Below are 21,479 nucleotides of genomic sequence, written 5' to 3' on the forward strand. Positions count from 1 at the left end.
GATTGGAACAGAAAAGCAGGCTGATTTAGTTTAATTAAAATGTTGTTATGGATAGTTTGTATGGATTATTTTTTCTATATATATTATTTAAACAATTTTACCCCGCATTTTTTCCCTTTGGGATCTTTATTAACAACCTGTACAGTAGGTGGCGGAATGCACTTATAATTGTTGCGAACGCCATTATACCAAAGAAGAAGATACATCGACTTTGCATCACGTGTTTCCGCCCAGGCCGCTTCGACAGGGAGATTGTCGATACTGCAGTTGTAGTGGTGCAGTAGTTGTGGTGCAGTAATGTCAAAGATTTGTATAACTAAACATTCTGTTGTAATGATATCCCTTTGGTGATTACTGCGGATGGCTGTGTGTGCCAGGCTCTGCGGAGTGGGTCAGTCTCGGAGGTGCAGGCGGCGACAGCGGCATAATCAACAGGACCAGGGAAGCGACTCCGATATGGACGAGGAGGAAGGGGAGCGGATTGTGGGGGAGACACAATCCGTCACTGGTGGCCCGGAAAACTCCGCCGCGGCAGGGCCGAGTGTGGCCCATGAAGCCGCTGCTGAAGCCACTGCTGACAGTGTAAGCACCGGACCACCGAACCCGCAGTCCCTGTTGGATCTGCCCCCAGAGCTTTTGGTGGAAGTATTCTCATCGCTCCCGGGCACGGAGTTACCAAACCTGGCCCTCGTCTGCAAGAAATTCAGGCAAATTCTCAACACGGAAACCATCTGGAGAAGGCGATGCACGGAGGGTAAATAATAGTGATCGCTCATTGTAATTTCAGATAGGACATGATAGCAGCGAATTAATGATTATTCTATGCGAAATGTGACGTTTTATCAAACGTGAATAATTGACAGTATTTGGTCCATAAGTTAGTCTATAGCATTTGATTTATTTTTTATTTATTTATTGAGATTGCCTATATTAAATACACCACCAACTTGATTTTGTTTAATTTGAAGGACCAAGGATTAAAATAAAAAATAAATAAGCTCATTTTCTGCAATTCTGACATTTGGAATTATGTTAAAATGGTCAAACTGTGGATCATTTAGCTATTTGGTTTTGAATATTAGGACCCCTTTCGGGGTGTGTGTATATATCACACACACACACACACACACACACACACATAGTTGAAGTCGGAAGTTTACATACACTTAGGTTGGAGTCATTAAAACTTGTTTTTCAACCACTCCACAAATTTCTTGTTAACAAACTATAGTTTTGGCAAGTCGGTTAGGACATCTACTTTGTGCATGACACAAGTAATTTTTCCAACAATTGTTTACAGACAGATTATTTCACTTATAATTCACTGTATCACAATTCCAGTGGATCAGTTGTTTACATGCACTAAGTTGACTGTGCCTTTTTAAACAGCTTGGAAAATTCCAGAAAATGATGTCATAGCTTTAGAAGTTTCTGATGGGCTAATTGACATAATTTGAGTCAATTGGAGGTGTACCTGTGGATGTATTTCAAGGCCGACCTTCAAACTCAGTGCCTCTTTGCTTGACATCATGGGAAAATCCAAGACCTCAGAAAAAAAATGGTAGACCTCCACAAGTCTGGTTCATCCTTGGGAGCAATTTCCAAACGCCTGAAGGTACCACGTTCATTTGTACAAACAATAGTACGCAATTATAAACACCATGGGACCACGCAGCCGTCATACCGCTCAGGAAGGAGACGCGTTCTGTCTTCTAGAGATAAACGTACTTTGGTGCGAAAAGTGCAAATCAATTCCAGAACAACAGCAAAGGACCTTGTGAAGATGCTGGAGGAAACAGGTACAAAACTATCTATATCAACAGTAAAATGAGTCCTATATCGACATAACCTGAATGGCTGCTCAGCAAGGAAGAAGCCACTGCTCCAAAACCGCCATAAAAACGCCAGACTACGGTTTGCAACTGCACATGAGGAAAAGATTGTACTTTTTGGAGAAATGTCCTCTGGTCTGATGAAACAAAAATAGAACTGTTTGGCCATAATGACCACCGTTATGTTTGGAGGAAGAAGGGGGAGGCTTGCAAGCCGAAGAACATCATCCCAACCGTGAAGCATGGGGGTGGCAGCATCATGTTGTGGGGGTGCTTTGCTGCAGGAGGGACTGGTGCACTTCACAAAATAGATGGCATCATGAGAGGAAAATTATGTGGATATATTGAAGCAACATCTGTCAGGAAGTTAAAGCTTGGTTGCAAAAGGGTCTTCCATATGGACAATGACTCCAAGCATACTTCCGAAGTTGTGGCAAAATGGCTTAAGGACAGCAAAGTCAAGGTATTGGAGTGGCCATCACAAAGCCTTGACCTCAATTCTATAGAAAATTCGTGGGCAGAACTGAAAAAGCGTGTGCGAGCAAGGAGGCCTACAAACCTGACTCAGTTATACCAGCTCTGTCAGGAGGAATGGGCCAAAATTCACCCAACTTATTGTGGAAAGCTTGTGGAAGGCTACCCGAAATGTTTGACCCAAGTTAAACAATTTTAAAGGCAATGCTACTAAATACTAATTGAGTGTATGTAAACTTCTGACCCACTGGGAATGTGATGAAAGGAATAAAAACTGAAATAAATCATTCTCTACTATTATTCTGGCATTTCACATTCAAATAAAGTGGTGATCTAACTGACCTAAGACAGGGAATTTTTACTAGGATTAAATGTCAGGAATTGTGAAAAACTGAGTTTAAATGTATTTGGCTACGGTGTATGTAAACTTCCGACTTCAACTGTAGGTATGCATGTCAGCTTTGACATCGGTTTTTCACATCAACGTTAAACTAGACATCGGGCCGACACCGATGTTGGCATTTTTAGCTAATATCATCCGATTCCGATATTAATTCGAATCAAGTTGTAGAAACACCTCAAGGATGATCAATGGAAACAGGATAAACCTGAGCTCAATTTCAAGTCTCATAGCAAAGGGTCTAAATACTTATGTAAATATTTCTGTTTTTTATTTTTTATATATTTGCAATCATTTCAAAACCTGTTTTCACTTCGTCATTATGGGGTATTGTGTGTAGATTGAGGAAAACAATAATTTAATACATTTTAGAATAAGGCTGCATAGGCTACTTTCTGTCCATAACCTTGAAACTAAATAAGATAAAAATGAAATAGAAAGGTTTTTATCAAGTCTGAAATCTAACTGAAATTCAAATAAAAAAAGTACATTACAACTTTTAAGAACCTTGTAGTTCACCAATGCAAGTTTGCATGAGTGGTTTCTTAGCGAAAGCCATAGTTCTTGTGGGTACAAGACGCACCAGCCTGATATTGGCTGTGCCATTGGGACATCTGCCAAGTGGAGCAGTAGTGTACACTGGCATTTTTTCATTTGAGAGCAATGTGCATTCTAGTAGCTAAGTCATGTAAACATGGTGAGCAAGGCAGCTATGATATGTTCACTGTAGATACGCAGGCCAGGGGTCCGAGCCTTGAGGTCTAGAATACTGCTGGTTTTCTGTTCTACCTGATATCTTACACCCACCTGTAATCAGGTTGATTATTTACACCCACCTGGTGTCCCAGGTCCAACTCTGTCCTTGGTTAGAGGGGAATAATGAAAATCAGCAGTGGAACTGGTTGAGGTCCAGATTTAGAATTGGCCTGGTGTACCATGTATTGGATTTCTTCCTTTATTCATAGTATCCAATCCATTATTGGGTCAGCGTAGCTTTGGAATTTGGGATGTGCATATTTCTCATATAAGCCTAGGCAGCCAGATCTGAATGTGCTTTTATTGTCATGCCAACTCCTGTATTTTGTTGTCATACTAGTGGAGTGGAGTTTGCTAAAGCACACGTAGCTTTGATGACTAGGCTACTCTCACAATCTGCCTTGGCCTTCATTGTCACATGCCTGTCTGTCGGTCTCTATCTCTCTCCCAAAGAGTTTGGAATGAGGGATGACTTGCACAAGATGGAGGTGGTGGGTGTGTCCAGTCGGGAGCTCTATGCCAAACGTGAGTATCTCTTTCTGAAAACATCAAACATTTATTATCAGGACCAAGAGTTTTTCCTGACCTGACCAGGAAAAACTCTGGGCCATAGCTAAACATTAGGCATCTTTACATTGACTAATTGAACCAAGTCACACTAGTATCACTTGTGCATTGAAGGTCCAGGAATAATACCACATACTGTCACTTTCTGCAAATCATCGATGACTCTTTCATCCTATAAATTCCAGCATCTTGACTAGCCTCAACCTCATTTGGACAGGGGCTGCTGTTAAACACTTTCCAGTAGTTAGCAATAGCACCCTTTGAGGCATTTTCTTGCCTTTGATACTTTGGGGATTAACTCAGTTGTTTGCAACTGTAGGGGTAACCTCAAGATGGCTTGTGGGAAATTGCTCTTCGTGGTGGAGAGATTGTGCTTACTTTGTTTTTGTGTCATGAAGTTGATGCTATCAGGTTTGGGGCTAGGTTGGTTCTAGGTTGGTTCTAGAACTTCGTGGTTCTAGTTGTCTCCACTAGAACCACCCTACCATACCCAGACAGACTATATGGACAGACACCAGACCGACAGATACAGAATTGACACTCGACAGACTCATGCCACAATGACTAGCTGCTATGAAAGGCTGGTTATGGCACATATCAACTCCATTATCCCAGACACCCTAGACCCACTCAAATTTGCATACCGCCCCAACAGATCCATAAACGATGCAATCTCAATTGTACTCCATACTGCCCTCACCCACCTAATAAGAGAAATACCTATGTATTAGGACCCTGGGACTGAACACCACCCGATGAGACAGCCTACAGGGAGGAGTCAGTGACCTAGCAGTGTGGCGCCATGACAACAACCTCTACCTCATCATCAGTGAGACCAAGGAGCTGATCATTGACTTAAGGAAACTTGGGGGAGGTGAGCACTCCCCCATCCACATTGACCGGGCTGCAGTGGAGCGCTTCAAGTTCCTCTGTGTCCAACTCACTAAGGACTTAAAATGGTCCACACACATGCACACAGTCGTGAAGAAGGCACGACAGAGCCTCGTCCACCTCAGGAGGTTGCAAAGGTTTGGCATGGGGCCTCAGATCCTCCAAAAGTTCCACAGCTGCACCATTGAGAGCATCTTGACTGGCTGCACCACTGCTTGGTATGGCAACAGCAATGCACTTGATCTCATGGCGCTGGGGTCAAGCTCCCTGCCATCCAGGACTTCTATATCAAGTAGTGTGAAAGGAAGGCTACAGTCGCCCTAGCCATAGACTGTTCTCTCTGCTTCCGCATGGGAAGTGACACCAGTGCTTCAAGTCTGACACCAACAGACTCCTGAACAGCTTCTATCCCCAATCAATAATACTGCAAATAGCTAACAAAATGGCTACATGGACTAGCTGAGTGACTCTTGTATTTGATCAGTTGTGGAAAAAGTACCCAATTGTCATACTTGCGTAAAAATAAAGATACCTTAATAGACAATGACTCCAGTGAAAGTCACCCAGTAAAATACTACTTGAGTAAATGTCTAAAAGTATTTGGTTTTAAATATACTTAAGTATCAAAAGTAAATGTATCTGCTAAAATATACAGTGCATTCAGAATGTTTTCAGACCCCTTGACATTTTCTGCAATTTATTACATTACTGCCTTGATTTTAAATTAATAAAATCAAATAAATTCCTCGTTAGTCTACACACAATACCCCATAATGACAAAGCGAAAACAGTTTATTTTAGAATTCAGACTCTTTGCTATGAGACTCAAAATTGAGCTCAGATTTATCCTGTTTCCTTTTATTATCCTTGAGATGTTTCTACAACTTGATTGGAGTCCACCTGTGGTAAATTCAATTGAATGGACATTATTTGGAAAGGCACACACCTGTCTATGCAAGGTCCCACATTTGACAGTGCATGTCAGAGCAAAAATCAAACCATGAGGTCAAAAGAATTTGTCCGTAGATCTCTAAGATAGGATTGGGTCGAGGCACAGATCTGGGGAAGGGTACCAAAAAACGTCAGCAACACTGAAGGTCCCCAAAAACACAGTGGCCTCCATTATTCTTAAATGGAAGAAGTTTGGAACCACCAAGACTCTTCCTAGAACTGTCCGCCCAGCCTAACTGAGCAATCGGGGGAGAAGGGCCTTGGTCAGGGAGGTGAACAAGAATCCAGTAGTCACTGACAGAGCTCCGGAGTGTGGAGAACCATCCAGAAGGACAACCATCTCTGTAGCACTCCACCAATCAGGCCTTTATGGTAGAGTGGCCAGATGGAAGCCACTCCTCAGTAAAAGGTACATGAAAGACTGCTTCGAGTTTGCCAAAAGGCACCTAAAGACTCTCAGACCATGAGAAACAAAATTCTTTGGCCTGAATGCTTAGCGTCATGTCTGGAGGAAACCGTGCACCATCCCTACAGTGAAGCATGGTGGTGTTAGCATCCTGTTGTGGGGATGTTATTCAGCGGCAGAGACTGGTCAGGATCGAGGAAAGATGAATGGAGCAATGTACATAGAGATCCTTGATGAAAACCTGCTCTAGAGTGCTCAGGACTTCAGACTGGGGCAAAGGTTCACAACGACCCTAAGCACACAGCCAGACAACATAGGAGTGGCTTCAGGACAAGTCTCTGAATGTCCTTGAGTGGCCCAGGCAGAGCCTGGACTTGAACCCGATCGAACATCCCTGGCGAGACCTGAAAATAGCTGTGCAGCGACACTCCCCATCCAACCTGACAGAGCTTGAGAGGATCTGCAGAGAAGAATGGGAGAAACTGCCCAAATACAGGTGTGGCGTCATATCTAAGAAGACTCGAGGCAGTAATCGCTGCCAAAGGTGCTTCAACAAAGTACTGAGTAAAGGGTCTGAATACTTATGTCAATGTGATATTTCAGTTTTGTATTTTTAATATATTTGCCAAAATTTCTAAAACCCTGTTTTTGTGTTGTCATTATGGGGTATTGTATTTAGATTGTATTTAGAATTATTTAATCAATTATAGAATAAGGGTGTAATGTAAAGAGGAGCTCCTGAGTGGCCAGCGGTCTAAGGCACTGCATCGCAGTGCTAGAGGCTTCACTTCAGACCCTGGTTCGCTCCCGGTCTGTATCACAACCGGCCGTGTTTGGGAGTCCCATAGGGCAGTGCACAATTGGTCCGTGTCTGGGTTACAGGAGGGCTTGGCCGGGGGGGGGTTTACTTGGCTCATCGCGCTCTAGCAACTCCTTGTGGCAGGCCCAGGCGCCTGCAGGCTGACTTCGGTCATCAGGTGAACAGTGTTTTCTCCGACACATTGGTTGGCTGGCTTCCAGGTTAAGCGGGTGGGTGTTAAGAAGTGTGGTTTGCCGGGTCATGTTTCGGAGGACGCATGACTCGACCTTTGCCTCCCAAGCCCGTTGGAGTTGCAGCGATGAGACAAGATCGAAATTGGGGAGGAAAAGGAGTTCAAATACAAAAATATTTTAATACATTTTAAAATAAGGCTGTAACAAAATGTGGAAAAAGTCAAGGGGTCTGAATATTTTCCGTATCGACAGTTGAATTCGGAAGTTTACATACACCTTAGCCAAATACATTTAAAGTCAGTTCACAATTCCTGACATTTAAAACTCTAAAAATTCCCTGTCTTAGGTCAGTTAGATCACCATTTTATTTTTATGTGAAATGTCAGAATAATAGTGGAGAATGATTTCTTACAGCTTTTATTTCTTTCATCACATTCCCAGTGGGTCAGAAGTTTACATACACTCCATTAGTATTTGGTAGCATTGCCTTTAAATTGTTTGACTTGGGTCAAACGTTTCCGGTAGCCTTCCACAAGCTTCCCACAATAAGTTGGGTGAATTTTGGCCCATTCCTCCTGACAGAGCTGGTGTAACTGAGTCAGGTTTGTAGGCCTCCTTGCTCACACATGCTAGGATATAGGATTGAGGTCAGGGCTTTGTGATGGCCACTCCAATACCTTGACTTTGATGTCCTTAAGCCTGCCACACCTTTGAAAGTATGCTTGGGGTCATTGTCCATTTGGAAGACCCATTTGCGACCAAGCTTTAACTTCCTGACCGATCGCTTGAGATGTTGCTTCAATATATCCACATAATTTTCCTATCCTCATGATGCCATCTATTTTGTGAAGTGCACCAGTCCCTCCTGCAGCAAAGCACCCCCACAACATGATGCTGCTGTGCGTTCCATGCTTCACGGTTGGGATGGTGTTCTTCGGGATTGCAAGCCTCCCCCTTTTTCCTCCAAACATAACGATGGTCATTATGACCAAACAGTTCTATTTTTGTTTCATCAGACCAGAGGACATTTCTCCAAAAAGTACGATCTTGGCCCCATGTGCAGTTGCAAACCATAGTCTGGCCTTTTTATAGCGTTCTTTGATTACAGATGGTGGTCACACCAGATACTGACTAGTTTTCGGATCCACACTCCTATCTTTTTTTTAGGTACACTACATGACCAAAAGTATCTAAACACCTGCTCGTCGAACATGTCATTCCAAAATCATTGCCATTAATATGGAGTTGGTCCCCCCTTTGCTGCTCCACTCTTCTGGTAAGGCTTTCCACTAGATGTTGGAACATTGCTGCGAGGACTTGCTTCCATTCAGCCACGAGCATTAGTGAGGTTGGGCGATTAGGCTTGGCTAGCAGTCGGCGTTCTAATTCATCCCATAGGTGTTCGATGGGGCAGAGGTCAGGGCTCTGTGCAGGCCAGTCAAGTTCTTCCACACCGATTTCGACAAACCATTTCTGTAATGAGCCCGGGGGGCATTGTCATACTGAAACAGGAAACGGCCTTCCCCAAACTGTTGCCACAAAGTTGGAAGCACAGAATTGTCTAGAATGTCATTGTGTGCTGTAGCGTTCATTTCCTTTCACTGGAACTAAGGAGCCTGAACCATGAAAAACAGCCCCATACCATTATTTCTCCAACAAACTTTACAGGTGGCACTGTGCATTGGAGCAGGTAGCGTTCTCCTGGCATCCGCCAAACCCAGATTTGTCTGTCAGAGTCCCAGATGATGAAGCGTGATTCATTACTCCAGAGAACGCATTTCACTCCAGAGAACGCATTGCTCCAGAGTCCAATGGCGGTGAGCTTTACACCACTCCAGCCGACACTTGGCATTGCGCAAGGTGATCTTAGGCTTGTGTGCGGCTGCTCGGCCATGGAAAACCATTTCATATAGTTCCCGATGAACAGTTATTGTGCTGACGTTGCTTCCAGAAGCAATTTGGAACTCTGTAGTGAGTGTTGCAACTGAGGACAGACAATTTTTACGCACTACGTGCTTCAGCACTCAGCGGTCCCGTTCTGTGAGCTTGTGTGGCCTACCACTTCTCAGCTGAGCCATTGTTGCTCCTAAACATTTCCACTTCACAATAACAGCACCTACAGTTGACCGGGGCAGCTCTAGCAGGGCAGAAATGTGATGAACTGATTAGTTGGAAAGGTGGCATCCTATGACGATGCCATGTTGAAAGTCACAGCTCTTTAGGAAGGCCATTCTACTGCCAATGTTTGATTATGGAGACTGCAAGACTGTGTGCTCGATTTTATATACCTGCCAGCAACAGTGTGGCTGAAATAGTAGAATCCACTATTTTGAAGGGTTGTCCACATACTTTTGTGTCTATATATAGTGGATCTGTGACCAACAGATGCGTATCTGTATGCCCAGTCAGGTGAAATCCATAGATTAGGGTCTAATGGGGGTCTGTCAATTGACTGATTTCTTTATGAATTGTAACTCAATAAAATCTTTGAAATTGTTGCATTTAAATATTTGTTCAATATAAATAGGATGACTAAAGACATTACAGTATGGGGAACACAATGTTAGATGGCCTGACTGCTACTGTCTGAGCAGAGATGATTACTTTAAGGAATGAAAACAAATTAAGTAATAAAATAGAAACAAAGTAATATACACAACTGAAATAGTTTTCATTTCATAGTAATTTCCTGTTTTTCTGATGTCTACCCAATGTGGACCTGACATAGGCAATGGAATAGTTTCAATGTTTTGGCAATTACATTTCACTATTGTGGGCATTGTAGCGTCATTATTTCATAATACAATTAATGTAAACAAAATTCTAATCGAAACCAATACCGTGATTATTTTAAAATAATCGAACCGACCTCAAAAGCACTACAAAGGGATATTCAGTGTCTTTTAATTTTTTTTACACATCTACCAATTGAGGCCCTTTGCGAGGCATTGAAAAACTTCCCTGCTCTTTGTGGTTGAATCTGTGCTTGAAATTAACCACTGGATTGAGGGACCTTACAATTATCTGTATGTGTGGGGTACAGAGATGGGGTAGTCCTAAAACAATCATGTTAACCACTATTATTGAACACAGAATGAGTCCATGCAAATTATTATGTGATTTGTTAAGTACATTTTTACTCCTGAACTTATTTAGGCTTGCCATGACAAAGGGGTTGAATACTTATTGACTCGACATGTCAGCCTTTTGTTTTTTATTAATTTAGAAAGTCTTCTATAAACAAAATTCCACTTTGACATTATGGGGTATTGTGTGTAGGCCGGTGACACAATCTCAATTTAATCAATTTCAAATTCAGGCTGTAACACAACAACATTTAGAAAAAGTAAAGGGGTGTGAATACTTTCTGAAGGCACATTAGCTTACTTTCTCGTATTTTTATTTATTGTGTTTTTGTTCTACCTAATGTTTTTTGAAGTTGTTGTACTACATTGATATTGATTGCTGGGTTTAGCGCTTGCAATAAAGGCATTTCACTGTACTTGTGAATGTGACATTTAAAACTTGATTAGTCTGCCCACTGTTGTGGTGTACCTGTCCAGGTGTGAACCCTCGGGTGAAGTCTGGCCGCTTTATGAAGCTCCTACCGGACTACGAGCACATGGACTACAGGGACGTGTACAGGCACTGTATGTACTGCAGCACATGCCTGACCTGACTGGCTCAACACGCGTGTGGCTTTTAACATGCTAGTGTGTGATTGACTCCTGTGTTGTAGCCAGTTGCGACAAATACCATGTGCTCACCGACTGTGTGACGTGGTTTTGAAGGGGGGAATCTGCACTTTGCTCCTTACCTTAACTCGGACGTCTGACTACTAGGAATGGTAATGGAAAATGAATGTGCGCATTTAGCATGCTAGTCAACATGGTTAGTGCTTACAGTGACAGCTCCCTGTTTACTCTGACATCACACTCTTGTTTTTTTCATGCACTTGGATATAACTTCACATGTGCGTGCGTAGAGTACAATAACGATATGCCCCCTCCATATCTGCTGTCCTTGAAGTGAGGCCAGACCTCCACCATGGTGATATGCTCTGAGTTGTCATCAGTTTCTCAGTCCAAACTCTTGTATTGCTGTGATGTCCTGCGATTTGAACTGTTCACCACTGTTTTGGTGTTTTAACCCTTTGTTGCACTATTGTGTTGTGTTGCAGTGCTGCACCCATACAGACACATCCTGGGTCTTTGGCAGCCTGACATAGGCCCGTACGGAGGGCTGCTCAACGTGGTGGTACGCAATTAGTGTGTATACACACCCACCCACCTACACAGTTGTGTCCCCTCTTTATCACATTTAAACATTTTCAGTCTTTAAATTGTTTAGCACACATGGTTGTAGAGGGGGACAAAAATGTGTTTATTTTCCCATCAAAACATGTTACATGTGTCAGGGGATGACTTTTCTCCCTCCCTTTACTCCGCTACCACCACCCATCCCTCTCCAGGTTGACGGGCTGTTCATCATTGGCTGGATGTACCTGCCACCCCACGACCCTCGGGTCGAGGATCCCATGAGGCGGCGGCCACTCTTCCGCATCCACATGTGGGAGAGCAACAAGGTGGCGGTAGAGTGCATGTACGGACACAAGGGCCCTCACAAGGGGGACATCCAAGTGAGTACATTTTTTTCTTCTGTTGTGTTCTGAACAGGCAGTAAAGCTAATGTTTGATTTTATTTATTTTTCTGCCAACTGCAGTTCTTTTTAATGAGAATAATGATCGGCTGATCACTCCTCTTGACCTGGATGGCATTCTGTGATCCCTCCTTAAAGCTGCAATATGTAACTTTTCGGGCGACCTGACCAAATTCACATAGAAATGTGAGTTATAAATCTATAATTCTCCTTGAAAGCAAGTCTAAGGAGAGGTAGATCTGTTCTGTGCACTATTTCTATAAGTCCTGTTCTTCAGTTTAGTTTTTGCTTCTTACTTTCGTTTTTGAACACCAGCTTCAAACAGCTGAAAATACTATATTTTTGCTGCGGTTTAGATTGGTACAATGATTCTCTACACCATACTTGTTTGATTTGTCACAAACTGAAAGTAAGCTAACTATTAGAATTTTAGCAACCAGGAAATGGCAGAGCGATATCTGCGTAGTACATCTTTAACCTGTTTAAATATAATGTCAAATTGTAGATTTGCGCCTAAATAGACACTCCCAAAATTAATTGAGGGCCATAAACAATACCTAGTAATACTTAGTGCCAAAATATTAAAATATTGCCTTTCTGGTAGAAATAAATATACCTGAGGTGTGAAGTACACAGTACAAATATAAAAAATCATTATTTTTTTCCTATGCAAAAAAAAGGGTGGAGTAGGGCTATATACACTGCTCAAAAAAATAAAGGGAACACTTAAACAACACAATGTAACTCCAAGTCAATCACACTTCTGTGAAATCAAACTGTCCACTTAGGAAGCAACACTGATTGACAATAAATTTCACATGCTGTTGTGCAAATGGAATAGACAAAAGGTGGAAATTATAGGCAATTAGCAAGACACCCCCAAAAAAGGAGTGGTTCTGCAGGTGGTGACCACAGACCACTTCTCAGTTCCTATGCTTCCTGGCTGATGTTTTGGTCACTTTTGAATACTGGCGGTGCTTTCACTCTAGTGGTAGCATGAGACGGAGTCTACAACCCACACAAGTGGCTCAGGTAGTGCAGTTCATCCAGGATGGCACATCAATGCGAGCTGTGGCAAAAAGGTTTGCTGTGTCTGTCAGCGTAGTGTCCAGAGCATGGAGGTGCTACCAGGAGACAGGCCAGTACATCAGGAGACGTGGAGGAGGCCGTAGGAGGGCAACAACCCAGCAGCAGGACCGCTACCTCCGCCTTTGTGCAAGGAGGTGCACTGCCAGCGCCCTGCAAAATGACCTCCAGCAGGCCACAAATGTGCATGTGTCAGCATATGGTCTCACAAGGGGTCTGAGGATCTCATCTCGGTACCTAATGGCAGTCAGGCTACCTCTGGCGAGCACATGGAGGGCTGTGCGGCCCCACAAAGAAATGCCACCCCACACCATGACTGACCCATCGCCAAACCGGTCATGCTGGAGGATGTTGCAGGCAGCAGAACGTTCTCCACGGCGTCTCCAGACTCTGTCACGTCTGTCACATGTGCTCATGTGCTCAGTGTGAACCTGCTTTCATCTGTGAAGAGCACAGGGCGCCAGTGGCGAATTTGCCAATCTTGGTGTTCTCTGGCAAATGCCAAACGTCCTGCACGGTGTTGGGCTGTAAGCACAACCCCCACCTGTGGACGTCGGGCCCTCATACCACCCTCATGGAGTCTGTTTCTGACCGTTTGAGCAGACACATGCACATTTGTGGCCTGCTGGAGGTCATTTTGCAGGGCGCTGGCAGTGCACCTCCTTGCACAAAGGCGGAGGTAGCGGTCCTGCTGCTGGGTTGTTGCCCTCCTACGGCCTCCTCCACGTCTCCTGATGTACTGGCCTGTCTCCTGGTAGCGCCTCCATGCTCTGGACACTACGCTGACAGACACAGCAAACCTTTTTGCCACAGCTCGCATTGATGTGCCATCCTGGATGAACTGCACTACCTGAGCCACTTGTGTGGGTTGTAGACTCCGTCTCATGCTACCACTAGAGTGAGAGCACCGCCAGCATTCAAAAGTGACCAAAACATCAGCCAGGAAGCATAGGAACTGAGAAGTGGTCTGTGGTCACCACCTGCAGAATCACTCCTTTTTTGGGGGTGTCTTGCTAATTGCCTATAATTTCCACCTTTTGTCTATTCCATTTGCACAACAGCATGTGAAATTTATTGTCAATCAGTGTTGCTTCCTAAGTGGACAGTTTGATTTCACAGAAGTGTGATTGACTTGGAGTTACATTGTGTTGTTTAAGTGTTCCCTTTATTTTTTTGAGCAGTGTATATATAAATAAAATTGCCCTCAATGAAGACGTCTATATTGGTCAACTAATACAGGACTAGTAAAGGCCCAGTGCACTACATTTGTGAAAAAATGTAAACTAAATGTATTGGAGTGTTTACCAGCATTTGTAACTTGTCTGATTAATTATCTGTACAAAACAGTTAATCTGATAATACTTGTGTGAATATAAAAATACTTGCTTGATATGTTTTTCAGTTTCTTGAAATACTTTGCAAATGCATCTTATTTCGATGTGAACTGAAATGGTCTATTCATCCCTTTTCCATTTTAGTAGACAATCTTATCCAGAGCAACTTACAGTAGTGAGTGCATACATTTTCTTACTTTTTCGTGCTGGTCCCACGTGGGAGTCGAACCCACAACCCTAGCTAACATTGCAAGCGCAAAGTACTTTGTAAGGATGGTAAATTAATACTGCACAAAAAGTGCTTGTTTTCCATGTTATTTGATTAAATATTTTTCTTGATTTGATGTAGATGTTTTGTGTCTTTGCCCATAACTTTTCACCTTTTTGATTTAAAATGTTTGAGGACTGTTTTGTTCTTTCTGAAATTCCATTAGAATGACAATCGCAGAGAAAAGGACAGGGCATCAACTCCTACATTTCCAACTATTGAATCCTGAAAGATACTGTTCTTAATTATACAACTACCTTTTTTGCCAAAGCGGAGATGCTGAAAAAAAAATTGCCCGCGCTACAGACGTCTACAGTATGTCGGTCTGGCATACTATTAAAGGCCCAGTGCGCTACATTTGTGAAAATATATATTTTTCAAAACATAATATAATTATATATATTTTTTTAGACCAGAGGAAATGGTGCCTCCTACTGGCCCTCCAACACCACTTCCTGCAGCGTCTGGTCTCCCATCCAGGGACTGACCAGGACCAACCCTGCTTAGCTTCAGAAGCAAGTCAACATTGGGATGCAGGGTGGTATGCTGCTGGTTTTTTAACATGACAATGACCCAAAACACACCTCCAGGCTGTGTAAGGGCTATTTGACCAAGAAGGAGAGTAATGGAGTGCTGTATCAGTTGACCTGGCCTCCACAATCACCCGACCGAAACCCAATTGAGATGGTTTGGGATGAGTTGGACTGCAGGAAAAGCAGCCAACAAGTACTCAGCTTATGTGGGGACTCCTTCAAGATTGTTGGAAAAGCATTCCAGGTAAAGCTAGTTGAGAGAATGCCAAGAGTATAGAAAGCTGTCATCAAGGTGAAGTGTGCCTACTTTGAAAAATATATTTTATTTGTTTAACACTTTTTTTGGTTACTACATGATTCCATATGTATTATTTCATAGTTTTGGTGTCTTCACTATTATTCTACAATGTAGAAAATAGTGGAAATAAAGAAACTCTTGAATGAGTAGATATACATACAATTGAAGTCGGAAGTTTACATACACTTAGGTTGGAGTCATTAACTAGTTTTCCAACCACTCAACAAATTTCTTGTTAACAAACTATAGTTTTGGCAAGTCGGTTAGGACATCTACTTTGTGCATGACACAAGTAATTTTGCCAGCAATTGTTTACAGACAGATTATTTCACTTATAATTCACTGTATCACAATTCCAGTGGGTCAGAAGTTTACATACACTAAGTTGACTGTGCCTTTAAACAGCTTGGAAAATTCCATAAAATTACGTTGTGGCTTTAGAAGCCTCTGATAAGCTAATTGACATAATTTGAGTCAATTGGAGGTGTACCTGTGGATGTATTTCAAGGCCTACCTTCAAACTCAGTGCCTCTTTGCTTGACATCATGGGAAAATCAAAATTGTAGACCTCCACAAGTCTGGTTCATCCTTGGGAGCAATTTCCAAATGCCTGAAGGTACCACGTTCATCTGTACAAACAATAGTACGCAAGGATAAGCCCCATGGGACCACGCAGCCGTCATACCGCTCAGGAAGGAGACGCGTTCTGTCTCCTAGAGATGAACGTACTTTGGTGTGAAAAGTGCAAATCAATCCCAGCAAAGGACCTTGTGAAAATGCTGGAGGAAACAGGTACAGAAGTATCTATATCCACAGTAAAACGAGTCCTATATCGACAACCTGAATAGCCGCTCAGCAAGGAAGAAGACACTGCTCCAAAACAGCCATAAAAATGCCAGACTACGGTTTGCAACTGCACATGGGGACAAAAATCGTACTTTTTGGAGACATGTCCTCTTGTCTGATGTCACAAAAATATAACTGTTTGGCCATAATGACCATCGTCATGTTTGGAGGAAGTTAAAGCTTGGTCGCAAATGGGTCTTCCAAATGGACAACAACCCCAAGCATACTTCCACAGTTCTGGCAAAATGGGATAAGGACAACAAAGTCAAGGTATTGGAGTGGCCATCACAAAGCCCTGACCTCAATCCCATAGAAAATGTGGGCAGAACTGAAAAAAAGTGTGCGAGCAAGGAGGCCTACAAACCTGACTCGGTTACACCAGCTCTGTCAGGAGGAATGGGCCAAAATTCACCCAACTTATTGTGGGAAGCTTGTGGAAGGCTACCCGAAATGTTTGACCCAAGTTAAACAATTTAAAGGCAATGCTACCAAATACTAATTGAGTGTATGTAAACGTCTGACCCACTGGGAATGTGATGAAAGAAAAGCTGAAATAAATCACTCTACTATTATTCTGACATTTCGCATTCTTAAAATAAAGTGGTGATCCTAAGACAGGTAATTTTTACTAGGATTAAATGTCAGGAGTTGTGAGCATTGACTTTAAATGTATTTGGCTAAGGTGTCTGTGAACTTCAACTGTATATGTAGATATAAAAATTGAAACACCACTGCTTCCTGTGGCTATGGCTGTAAGCACAAGGTGATTTCGTTCCTCTGGGACCAAGAGAAACTGATTTTGTTTCAATTCTATATCCGTCCGAGAACATCACAGCGAGATGACACTGCGTTTGCTGCAATCGCTAGTCTCCCATTCCATATGCTGTATTGTAAGTGGAGCTGCAAGGTTTACAAGCTAGATAAATTCGATCCTTTGTCTGGATAGGCCAGAAAATGTGAGGTGTCAGATTTCACGTACTGCATTTCAGATGAGAGCAGATAGTAGCATGTGAAGCAGGATAATGGTGCACAGAAATTGATGTTGCGAAGTACACAGAGCGCTCTGTAATAAAAAATGTTGGTCGGAACCTGTCCCGATCTGCTCAAAGTCCCCTGAATAGAGGACTTAACGTTAACACACAGGAAGTCCAACCCAGTTAACTACTTTTGTATAGTAAGGGAGATAATTATGTGATTGTGCTTAAATAGTCATATTCATTACCTTTTTATGTGTAAGCAGTACACTCACTGTGTGGTGACGTAGTCCCCTGTGACGGGACTATCATTAATGTGATGACTGCTATTTATCAAATAATTACCTACTACGTTTAATTATTACTCGAATTATTACTCGATTATAAGATATATTCGTGTCTATAGATAAGTCACTTATTAATGTATTGTTACCTAATCAGTCTCATTCTGAACGTCGCAAAATTCTTGGATATCTGCACGAACCCTAGCCTAAGTGATGAATCAGCGATATACAAATTGGCTTAATTATTTATTTACTAACTAAATAATCACACAGAATTACATAAACAACCACTCGGTGAAGGCTATACTGATTACTAACATAATGCAATGAAAAGTCCCTAGTGGACTAACCCGATATGACGGCTTGTTACACAATGGAAAGGGAGTGGGGAGAGAAAGAAGTGGACTTATCGTACATACATTGGGAAAATACGCTCACCGTAAATATGGATATTTAGCACCCTAACAACCGCTCATTAAGATTTAGAAATGCAACATATATTTACGCTTAGGTGTCTTTCTCTGTGTCTCTGAAACCACTCGGCCGTCTTTGGCGAGTAGTTCGAGGGATGTAAGACTAGTTTGTCCACCAGAGGTCACAATGTCCTTTGTAGTTGTAGTAGGCTTCTTTATCCTGTCTGGCTCTGGTGTTCCGCTAGCGGAACTCCTCCCACATTCCACTGAAAAGGCAGAGCGCGAAATTCAAAAGATATTTTTTTGAAATATTTAACTTTCACACATTAACAAGTCCAATACAGCAAATGAAAGATACACATCTTGTGAATCCAGTCAACATGTCCGATTTTTAAAATGTTTTACAGCGAAAACACCACATATATTTATGTTAGCTCACCACCAAATACAAAAAAGGACAGACATTTTTCACAGCACAGGTAGCATGCACAAAGCCAACCTAACTAACCAAGAACCAACTTCATCAGATGACAGTCTTATAACATGTTATACAATAAATCTATGTTTTGTTTGAAAAATTTGCATATTTGAGGTATAAATCAGTTTTACATTGCAGCTACCATCACAGCTACCGTCACAAATAGGACCGAAGCAGCCAGAGTAATTACAGACACCAACGTCAAATACCTAAATACTCATCATAAAACATTTCTGAAAAATTGATGGTGTACAGTAAATTAAAGACAAACATCTTGTGAATCCAGCCAATATTTCCGATTTTTTTTTTAAAGTGTTTTACAGCGAAAACACAATATAGCATTATATTAGCTTACTACAATAGCCTACCACACTACCGCATTCATTCATCAAGGCACGTTAGCGATAGCAATAGGCACGTTAGCGATAGCGAATAAACCAGCAAAAGATATATAATTTTTGACTAACCTTGATAAGCTTCATCAGATGACAGTCCTATAACATCAGGTTATACATACACTTATGTTTTGTTCGAAAATGTGCATATTTAGAGCTGAAATCAGTGGTTATACATTGTGCTAACGTAGCATCTTTTTCCCACAACGTCCGGATATTTTTCTGACACTTTTTCTGACACACATATTCTGACCAAATAACTATTCATAAACATAACTAAAAAATACATGTTGTATAGGAAATGATAGATACACTAGTTCTTAATGCAATCGCCGTGTTAGAATTCTAAAAATAACTTCATTACGACATCCAGCTTAGGTATAGCGAGAGAGTGCCCAAACTCTGGGCGCAAACGACTAGTTCACATGTACGACAGATATATGAAATAACATCATAAAATGGGTCCTACTTTTGCTGATCTTCCATCAGAATGTTGTACAAGGGGTCCTTTGTCCAGAACAATCGTTGTTTGGTTTTAGAACGGCCTTTTTCCCTCTCGATTTAGCAAGCACACTTGCCAAGTGGCGCGAATCTCTCCATCGTCAACAAACTCAGAGAACGGAACACGGCAAAACTCCCGAAAAAATTTCAATAATCTGATTAAACTATATTGAAAAAACATACTTTACGATGATATTGTCACATGTATCAAATAAAATCAAAGCCGGAGATATTAGTCGTCCATAACGACAGCTTATCAGAAGGCAAATCCAGGTCCCTTCTCGCGCTCTCCAGAAAACAGGAAACTGGTGACACGTCATGCCAAGAGCTATGATTCGAGTCCAGATCAAGTTACACACTCAATTTCTTCTCTCACTGCTTGTCGACATCTAGTGGAAGACGTATGAAGTGCATCTAAACTAATAAATATCAAAGACATTAATAGGCAGGCCCTAGAACAGTGCATCGATTTCAGATCTTCCACTTCCTGTCAGGAAGTTTGCTGCAAAAGGAGTTCTGTTTTACTCACAGATATAATTCAAATGGTTTTAGAAACTAGAGAGTGTTTTCTATCCAATAGTAATAATAATATGCATATTGTACGAGCAAGAATTGAGTACGAGGCCGTTTAAATTGGGCACGATTTTCCCCCAAAGTGAAAACAGCGCCCTCTGTCCTCAACAGGTTATCTTAACTTCACTAGGGTAGGGGGCAGCATTCGGAATTTGATGAAATGCATGCCCAAATTAAACTGCCTTCTCGGGCCCAGAAGATATATTCATATAACTGGTAGATTTGGATAGAAAACACTCTAAAGTTTCCAAACTGTTAAAATAGTGTCTGTGAGTATAACAGAACTGATTTGGCAGGCAAAAACCTGAGCAATCCATTCAGGAAGGTTTTTTTGGGGGGGTTTTGTAGTTTTCTATTCAATGCCATTACATTATCCATTGACTAAGGACTCAAATTGCAGTTTCTATGCCTTCCACTAGATGTCAACTGTCTTTAGAAATTGTTTCAGGCTTGTATTCTGAAAAATGAAGAAGAGCAGTCTGAATGAGTGGACCCTAAAGTGTCACAGAGCTTTTTCATGGTCGCGCGTTTCTTGTTTACCTTTTAAATTGACGACGTTATTGTCCGGTTGAAATATTATCGATTATTTAGGCTAAAAACAACCTGAGGTTTGAATATAAACATCGTTTGACATGTTTCTATGAACTTTACGGATACAATTTGGATTTTTGTCTTCCTGTTTTGACTGCGTTTGAGCCTTTGGATTACTGAAGAAAACGCAAGCAAAACGGAGGTTTTTGGATATTAAGAGACTATCGAACAAAAGGAACATTTATTGAGTGCAACCATATGAAGATCATCAAAGGTAAGGGATTAATTTTATCTCTATTTCTGACATGTGTAACTGTTCTACTTGGCTGGCTACTGTTTGTAATGATTTGTCTAGTGGGCTATGTTCTCAAATAATCGTAAGGTATGCTTTCGCCGTAAAGCATTTTTTAAATCTGACACCGTGGTTGGATTCACAAGAAGTTAATCTTTAAACCTATGTAAAATATATTTTGTTTTCTGAATTTTTATAATGAGTATTTCTGTATTTTAATTTGGCGCCCAGCAGTTTCACTGGCTGTTGAAGAGGTGGGACGCTACCGTCTCACGTGCCCAAGAGAGGTTAAGTCATAAAACCGGGGGAACTCCCCCAGGAGAGAGCGAGAGTTTGGCTATCTGTCAGCCATTGGCCTAGCTGATGACACACGTCTTCCATGGCTTTGTGTTAAAAGCTGCAATGTCTATTCTTATTTCCAGACTGGGAAGAAGGACGAGTTCTCGACTAAGTGCAACCAGACAGATCATCACCGCATGCCAGGGGGGAGACAGGAGGTGAGGAGGGGTCTTTTGTCACTTCACAACACTTTGTATATTGTTATCATATGGCTGAGGCAACTATGTATTAATTGAACAATTAATCAATAAATCACATAGTATAGCACTTTTTACAAACACACAACCTCAATGTTCCGATCATACTGAAAGTTCGCTGTTGTCCCTCATGATGAAATCGGGGAGGGGACTGGGGATCTGTCTCCGTTCGTTCGTACATTAGTCACGCGATATCTCAGACGGCAC

General features: G+C 41.9%; 1 protein-coding gene across 2 annotated transcripts in view; it reads left to right on the forward strand.

Moving 5' to 3' along the window:
- The first annotated feature begins 242 nt into the window (after positions 1–242).
- Positions 243–21,479, forward strand: part of fbxo31 (F-box protein 31) — a 28,661-nt gene continuing 7,424 nt past the window's right edge. The window contains exons 1-6 of one of the 2 annotated variants that reach the window (XM_039001417.1): positions 243–754; positions 3,916–3,987; positions 10,834–10,920; positions 11,451–11,527; positions 11,742–11,909; positions 21,159–21,233. In XM_039001417.1, the coding sequence (XP_038857345.1) occupies positions 361–754; positions 3,916–3,987; positions 10,834–10,920; positions 11,451–11,527; positions 11,742–11,909; positions 21,159–21,233 (873 nt within the window). In that variant the 5' untranslated portion in view covers positions 243–360. The remainder of the gene's footprint in view (positions 755–3,915; positions 3,988–10,833; positions 10,921–11,450; positions 11,528–11,741; positions 11,910–21,158; positions 21,234–21,479) is intronic. The other variant, XM_039001416.1, reaches the window with a different exon arrangement.

This window comes from Salvelinus namaycush, chromosome 9 (assembly GCF_016432855.1).
Source record: "Salvelinus namaycush isolate Seneca chromosome 9, SaNama_1.0, whole genome shotgun sequence".
Classification (NCBI taxonomy): domain Eukaryota; kingdom Metazoa; phylum Chordata; class Actinopteri; order Salmoniformes; family Salmonidae; genus Salvelinus; species Salvelinus namaycush.